Here is an 8,803-nt window from a genome sequence, read left to right on the forward strand (position 1 = left end):
CTCCTCTTGTTTCAAACAACAGAAATAGTTGCCGTATATCTTCGAAGAAGCTGGAAGGATCTCAAGCTGGAGGAGTTGAAGAGAGTTCAAGTCGAAGTATGGAAAATACTTATTCCATCGGTAAGGTTTAGGCGTGGAAACGTGTCGTTACTGTCCAGCGGTGAAAAAGTGAAAAAGTAAGAAATTGGTGGCAGACCACAGCAGGAGTAGCAAAGACAACACGCCAGTTGAGTGAAGACTTTGGGTATCAATACCAGTGTTTCCAGAGCATTACTGGCAGCAGCTGCGAGGATTTCAAAAATCAGTTTGGCTTCTGTGCTACAAGCACAAAGCCAATATGATAGGGCACCGGAAAACCAATTGGGTCACTCCATCCTCTTTCAAAGACGGTAAGGTGATTAAACCTTTGAACCCTGACCTCCTGAACCTTATTTTACCATATACCTGGCATTTCACCGGTGCTACTGTATAGAGGAAAATAAGCCAGCCATCCGTAAACCGGTGTTACGGGCTCGAAGGGTTAATCATGGAATAAAACGAGAAACTTTCAGTGACAGTGACGAGGGATAAAGAAAAGGAGTGAACTCACTCAAAAAACAAGAAAGTTACATTAAATCTTCCAAGAAATAGCGCCGGTCTATTTGCAGAGTATATGCGTCCGGCTGTTCCAACCAGAACAAGAAACTAATGTAACTGTTGAGTAAATCGAAGAGCGAGGGGAATGTTGGACTTATTGAGGAGGTGGGAAGCCATTACATAAAAAATCAGAATTAGAAGTTTATCAGTAACTAGAGATAAACTACTCAGCGAATGTGCGGGACTTTAAGAGACTTCGGCCAAAACTAAAAACGCAGGTGATCGAAATAAATCAAAGGAGGTGGGAGTCATTGAATACCCAGATTCTTGCTTGGGTGGCGATTTCTGACCTTTGTGTGAGCGGGTACCTCACACCTGTTTTTCTTTACCAAATATTTAATCAAAAGTAATATATTATCCCCTTCTTCAATTTATTATTATCATTATTGATATTACTTATTAGACTGGCTCGTGGGGGTGGGATTACTAAAGTAAGTATTTTTGTAGGATGAGGAGTAAACTGCTGTCGTAAAAAAGGGGAGATTTAGTTTTGTATCTTTTCTTGTTCGAAAGTAAGTACATATTTTATCTGTTTAAAAAGTATTTATGGTGAAGTAAATTCTTTGACACTATTTTTTATATGCTCTGAAAGGCATTCAAAAATCAGGAAATGACGCATTAAACTATTCCTCACCAAGGAGATGAAATAAAGTTAAAACCTCTCTGGAATTGTCAATACAGCTGCTGTAAAGCAGAATGCTACTTAGAATTCCCTCAAAAATAAACGATTTATGATGGGAGCACTGCTTAGACCAATGCTGAAAGGAGGGGTTTAGCCATTACCATCCACTCTAGTATTTGGTTGGTACTTTATTTTATCGACCTTGAGAGTATGAAAATCAATGTTGACTTCGGCGGGCTTTGAATTCAGAACCTGAGAAACCGGAAGAAATACAAGGAACATTTTTTCCGAGGTTCAAATGATGGTGCCAATCCAAAGACATTAGCACAAAACTAAAAGAAACACACAACAATGCTAAAATAACACACAGACAACTTATATATGTCAGAAACAAAATAAACATGTGACTGTTGACGTATAAGTCTAACGATCGGGTTTCAAATTCCCGCAATGAATTCTTTTCGCTCCCTATAAAAGAGGCAGTTCTACTCACCATCGGCATTTCGAATCATGAAGATGAAAGAGCGAAAGTCAAGTTTAGAAATTGTAGATTTAGATATTTGATTGTTCTAAACCAGTGGTTCTCAACCTGGATCTATATGGCCCCCGAGGATCCATATAAGATTTTGTGGGGTCCACGCAACAAAATAGTAAATTGAGAATCTACAATAGTATGTTAAGGGCCTCTGAAAAAATACTGCTTTAGATGTATGTATTTAAAAAACATCTAGGTTTCTTTCTCTAACATTTTACATAGTTCAGCCTACACAAGTTAATGTGTGAAAAACAAAATTGGAATTTTGTAAGAGGTTTCAATAAAACTAGTTTTAAACGTTGACTGGCTATGGGAGTCTACCAAAATAAAATAGTAATCAAAGGGGTCAGAGATAAAAAATGGTTGAGAAGCCCTGTTCTAAATAAACAGCAAGAAACCCATAATGCCAAAATATGAAGAAAAAGTGCAATAAAACAATTACGAGAAGGTATTCGTGTTTGTTGACAAAGCATATTTATGTATTTTACGTGTATCTATGTTCATATCTGTATGTTGCCTAACTCGATTTCCAACTACGGGATTCCAGGTTCAGTCCCACTGCGCAACATCTTGGCGAGTGTTTTCTACTATAGCAGCCCCGGACTGACTAAGGCTTTGTAAGTAAATCAAGTAGATGGAAACTGTATGAAAGCCAGTTATATATATATATATATGTGTGTGTGTGTGTGTGTGTGTGTGTGTCAGAAACAAAATAAACATGTGACTGTTGACATATAAATCTAATGGTCAGTTTTCAAATTCCAGCAATGAATTCCATTCGCTCATTATAAAAGAGGCAGTTATATTCACTCGCAGCATTTCACATCATGAAGATGAAACAGCGACCATAACTTTTCACTTTCCAGTCATTCGCAACATCTTTCAGAGCTTGTCGCTAATTCCGTTCTTAACCAAATTGAAAACTGTTTATATTTTTAAAGAGGACTGGTCCCTAGCTACATTTTGGCATAAAAAGATTGAGATTTGTTACAGTAGAAAAAAGTTTACATTCAAATCTGTAGCAACGTTAATAGGAGAATAAGTAGCGCCACCAATCAAATCTAGAGCTAAATAACTTTTTCATTTTAAAAACAAGGATAGAAGAAGCCGTAAAGAATTTCATAGTTTTGGTCTCATGCAACAAAAATGTGTATCTAAAAGTTGTGAGGTAAAATATCATGAAAAAATTATAATGCAAAAATTGAAATCAAGTATAATTAACTTTTTTATTTTAATAACAAACTGTTTTAATTAAGCTTAAAAAATACAGCTCAATTCGAGGAATTCCGTGGTATCAAACTCATGCAATGAAGTTTTAAAAGCAAAAGTTATGAATGTTTGTTTCCCAAATTTGAGGGTGATAGTATAGTTCTATACTTTTTTATGAATATAGTTCTATAAGGGACTTTTAATATATGTCACCGACGTCATTGGTGTAAGGAAAAATTATCAAAGACACCGCTAATTAACACGTTTGACGCATTATTAATTAGCATAATAATATGGCCTGGAAGAAACATGGATTACATGGAAAATACGAGCAAGAGAAATAATATTCTTAAGATTATAAACCTGGAAAATTACAGGACAAGTTATTACACTTGGAAAAGTTGAGGACAACTTATCAGATCTGGTAAAGTGCAGACCAAGAAAAAGTTTTCCTTAAAATATTACAGCTAAGGATAAAATGTGAATATTAAAAATTTTATCTTAATTTACAGAGTGACATTATAATTAGAAAGATACCATCATTTTGTTAAAATATTGACACACTAGAATATTTAAAAAATGAGAGCCAGAAATACCAATATAGGTAAAGTTTTATGCAAAGTAGAATAGTATATATGTTAGGCAAATTCATTAATTAAAAAAATTGGCATTGGGTCAAGACTAAAAATGTGAAGTCTTGGCAATAACTTAGGCAATAACTGGAGCAAATTATACAGTTAATATGTTGTTTTAGGTAGATTTTACTGTAATATATAACTAATTTTTGTATTATTCTATTTATTGTACTAACTAATTATGTACTACTATTATTTTTTATAACCTATGTTCAAATTTCTAATTATTAATTGATAATTAAAAAAGGAATTTTTCTAAAGTGCAAAATGTATTTTTTAATAGAAGTAGCAAGTAATAACAAATAGAAGTAATAACTTGTAATAAAATTTTTAGTTTAATAAAAGCTAATATTTTCTAAATCTAAATATTTTATTTGAGATTTTATCCTTAGCTGCAATATTTGAAGTAAAAATTTTCTTGATCTGTACTTTACCAGATGGAATAGGATGTCCTAATCTTAAGAATATTATTTCTCTTGCTTGCATTTTTCCATGCGTGGCACCTTGGGCAAGTGTCTTCTACTCTAGCCTCGGGTCGACCAAAGCCTTGTGAGTGTAGACGGAAACTGAAAGAAGTTCGTCGTATATATGTATGTGTGTGTGTGTGTTTGTGTTTCTGTGTTTGTCCCCCCAACATCGCTTAACAACCGATGCTGGTGTCCCCGTAACTTAGCGGTTCGGCAAAAAGAGACCGATAGAATAAGTACTAGGCATACAAAGAATAAGTCCTGGGGTCGATTTGCTGAACTAAAGGTGGTGCTCCAGCAGGGCCACAGTCAAATTACTGAAAAATTAAAAGATTAAAAGATTAAAAGATATATATGAAGTTGGCCAAAAGTCACCTGACAGGGGATCAAATCCATTTAATTCCAAGATTTATTAATGTTTAACAACTGAATGAATTTAATAAAAGCATCAAGATATGGAACATCATGAAAATTGTTCAAACTGAAGTCCTTCTTGAGCGACACATTTTTCCATTCGAGTCAATACAGAATTACAGATAGTATTTATGGAATTTTGATTTACTTTCGGGTAACTTTTAGCCAAACTTGTAAATATATATATATATATGTGTGTGTGTTCGTGTGTGTGTGTAATATTAGGGAGTATAACTCCAAACTTACAGGGAAAAATTGAATTTAGTATTAAATCAAATGTCACAATATAAATATATAAATTAGAAATTAGAAATATAACCACTATTATGCAACTCAAACAGTGATAGACATAATCCAAAACATAAATAACAAATAGAAACTACGTAGTTTTTTTTACTTATTATATATTGATCATTCATTTTTATACTTTTTGAGATCTAGTTATATGTTTTATAAAAATATATATTATTTGTTATTTATGTTTTGGTTTATGTCTATCATTGTTTGAGTTGCATAATAGTGGTTTTATCTCTAATTTATATTTCATATATATATATATATACATACATATATATACTCATACATATATACACATGTTCTGAGTTCAAATTCCACCAAGGTCGACTTTGCCTTTCATCCCTTCGAGATCGATAAATTAAGTACCAGTTGCGAACTAATCGACTGGCCCCTTCCCCAAAAATTTCGGGCTTTGTGCCTTTGTGTATATCAGTGTTATATGAGCGTGTGTATTTTTAGTCTTAACAAAGTCCATATGTACAAAGTCTCTCTCACTCCTACACCTCTTCCGCTCATACACACGCAACTTGCCAATCATCAACATTTCACTACGACCGAACTCTACCCGACATTCTCTCAATTAAACTACTTCATTAGCCAATCAACTTTACCTCTCTGTACTTCAGTATATTTCTGAATTATTCTAATGACTTTCAGACAAAATGTTATAAAGCCAAAAGTTTGTATTCTACCATAATTTCTCAAAATAGGATGTTCTCACCTGTTCCTATTATATGTCTACTAATAGTCAAATACCATTCAGAGATACCTGCAAAAAGAAAAGAAATGTCTGAAAAACAGATTCAGGTAGATCAATCTCTCTTTTTAAAGGAAAATAATTCTCTGTCATCCAGGCATGGCTATGTGGTTAAGAAGCTCGTTTCCGGTTCAATCTCACCTTCAGGCAAATTAGGTGTTTTCTACTATAGCCTTGGGCCGACCAATGCCTTGCGAGTGAATTTGGTAAACGGAAGCTGTACATACATGTGTGTGTGTGTGTTGTGTGTGTGTGTGTGCGTGTATCCCACTGTGCGACACACTGGACGAGTGTCTTCCATGATAGCTCCGGGTCAACCGATACCTTTTGAATGAATTTCGTTGACGGAAACCGTATGGAAACCCGTTGTGTGTGTGTGTGTGTGTGTGTAAGTGTTTTTGTGTTTATGTGCGTCCCCTGCAACCGCTTGACAAACGGTGTTCATTTGTTTAATTTACGTAACCTAGCAGTTCAGCAAAATAGACTGATAGATCGAGATCGATTTGATCGACTAAACTTTTCAAAACGGTGCTCCAGTGATTTACACCAGTAAATAAATAAATAAAATAAAAGATAAAAAATGTCTGTATATATGTATATACATGCATATACATGTATATATATATATATATATATATATATATATATATATATCATCATCATCATCATCATTGTTCGACCGTGGTCGAGACAATGGAATTTACCATGCTACGCCAGACTTCACGGTCCATCATGGCATTACGGAGGTCCTGTTGCTGGATACCTGTATCCCTGGAGATTACATCAGGGTAGGAGAGTATGCGCCCTCTGGTATTGCGAGTAGATGGCTTCCAGAGGAGAAGAGTAGAAATTGCCTCGTTTTCAGCTCTACAACAATGTCCAGCAAACTGGACTCTCCTACCTTTCACAAGAGATGACAAGCGTTCGACTCTGTAGATAGGTACAAGATGTTTGAAATCCTTAAGCTCTATGGGATACCAGACAAAATCATTTCTGCCATCAAGTTCCTCTACACAGATACATATTCAACCATCTTAACCCCTGACGGAGAAACATCATCTTTCTCAATCAAAGCCGGAATACTGCAGGGAGACACACTCACCCCATTTCTTTTCATCATTGCCGTTGACTATGTGCTACGTATGTCAGTTGATACCATCTCTGGCAAGGGCTTTGAAATAAAACTAAGAAGTTCCAGACACCCAGCTGAATACTTGACAGACACTGACTTTGCTGACGACATCGCTCTTATCAGTGATCCTCTCTCCAATGCCCAGTCTCTTTTACAATCTCTCGAACAAGCCTCAAATTGTGTAGGTCTTTACCTCAATGAGGCCAAGACTGAATATATAAACAAGTGCCTGTCCAACAGTGATTGCATCCCCTTAAATATGGTTTCTGATTACAAATATCTTGGGTCATACATATCATCATCTGGAAAAGATTTTCTAACTAGAAAGGGTATGGCCTGGTCAGCTTGTAATGACATGCATAAGATCTGGTCATCAAATCTAAGTAGAGACTTCAAATTTGAAATCTTCAAAGTCTCAGTCGAACCAATTCTACTATATGACTCAGAAACCTGGACGTTATCAAAGAAACTTGAGAGGCGGTTGGATGGAACCTACACTCGTCTCCTTATGAGAGCTCAAAATTTCTCGTGGAAGCGTCATCCAACCAAAATGCAAATATATGGGAAACTACCACCTGTGTCATCTCATATATATATATATATATATACATACATGTGTGTATATATATACATATATATATATATGTATTTATGTATATGTATGTATATATATATGGGTGTGGGTGTGTATGTATTATAGATAGATAGATAGATAGATAGATAGATAGATAGATAGATAGATAGATAGATAGATAGATAGATAGATAGATAGATTACTCGTAGTCACACCAGTCGAACAGAATGTTTCACTGAGGAGGTTAAATTACAGTGAAATCTGGGCGCTACTTTCACTACTTAACTTTCAAGACCAAATCCACTCCAGCCAGCATTGTCTAGTTAGAGTTATCTACCTTCGTTGGTGTTTTTAGTTTCTGAACTTCCCATTAATATTCTGTAGAAATATAATTAATCTTAGTTTATCGAAGTATTCCAACTCGCTCACAATACTGCATATGTTAGACCCAACCATGTTTCTAATTAATAGATTTACAGATATCTTTACATTTGCGATGAAGGTGTTGGTGATGGTTGAAGTAGAGATGGGGGATCGCAGATACTAGGGTTGTAGATACTGTTGTTGGTATTGGTGTTGTCTTCTCCCTTGTTTTCTGTTACGATAGTGATATATACACACATCATACATTCATATGTGTGTGTGTGGCATTTCATCACGATGTTGTGGTTAGATCTGTGAAAATATTGTTTCTACACTTCGCACGTGTAAAGTACCGGGTGTATAGCGTAGGGTCATCACAGATGATGTGTTTTGGTGAAGGCAGTGGAAGTTTATGGTTAGTGTGAGGTAATGAGCGATCTATGAATGCTCACCATCTGTTTACATGTCCGGCTTCCTTATCAAGCGACACTTGGAAGGAAGAAAAAATAAACAAATAAAGGAATAACAAAAATGAAATTCAGTGAGCTTGGTTTGTTAACGTTTCCTTTCTGTCTTTCATCCATTCTTTATTTTATTCTGTCTTATTTTTCTTGGTTTTGTTGCTTCCAAAAGATAGCAGTCGAACGTGTTGTCTATTAGGATATCTGGAAAGTTCAATGACAGAGTAAATAAATAAGAGTAGTGGAATGGTGGCCGAAAGAGATCTGGAGAAGTGATAAAGTCTTTATATTCTCACGTAACTTCGCCATAAATTGATCTGTCGGAATTTATCTTGTATTCTGATGACCTTTGTCCTTCTACTTCTTATTTGATTTATTGTTATTGTTGTTGTTGATTGCTGTTCTTAGTGTTTTTTGCTTCGAAACGAGACGAACCCTTCTGTGTTGATTACTAAGCAAAATACTTTCTAATTTCTGCTTCTATAAGTGCAGTATGAATGAATGGTTGAAAAGTTCGCTGAGCAAACACGAGGTCCGGCGTTCGAGCTCACTCCGTGGCATCTTGGATAAATATATTGGCAATTACCATTTTTTATGGCCTCAGGTCGACCCATACTTCGGATGCAAAACTGAATAGATGTAAGCTGTTTAGAAACCGATCGAATAAATCTGTCAAACATACAATCGTCACACACATTGTG

The 8,803-nt window shown here is 35.3% G+C and overlaps 1 protein-coding gene across 1 annotated transcript in view; it reads right to left on the bottom strand.

The window, feature by feature from the left end:
• The window catches only part of LOC115214891, a 61,723-nt gene extending 59,963 nt beyond the window's left edge, over positions 1 to 1,760 (bottom strand). The window contains 1 exon segment of the mRNA XM_036505176.1: positions 1,752 to 1,760. Coding sequence (XP_036361069.1) covers positions 1,752 to 1,760 — 9 coding nt within the window.
• Positions 1,761 to 8,803: the final 7,043 nt, after the last annotated feature.

This window comes from Octopus sinensis, linkage group LG8, assembly GCF_006345805.1.
Source record: "Octopus sinensis linkage group LG8, ASM634580v1, whole genome shotgun sequence".
NCBI classification, from domain to species: Eukaryota; Metazoa; Mollusca; class Cephalopoda; order Octopoda; family Octopodidae; genus Octopus; species Octopus sinensis.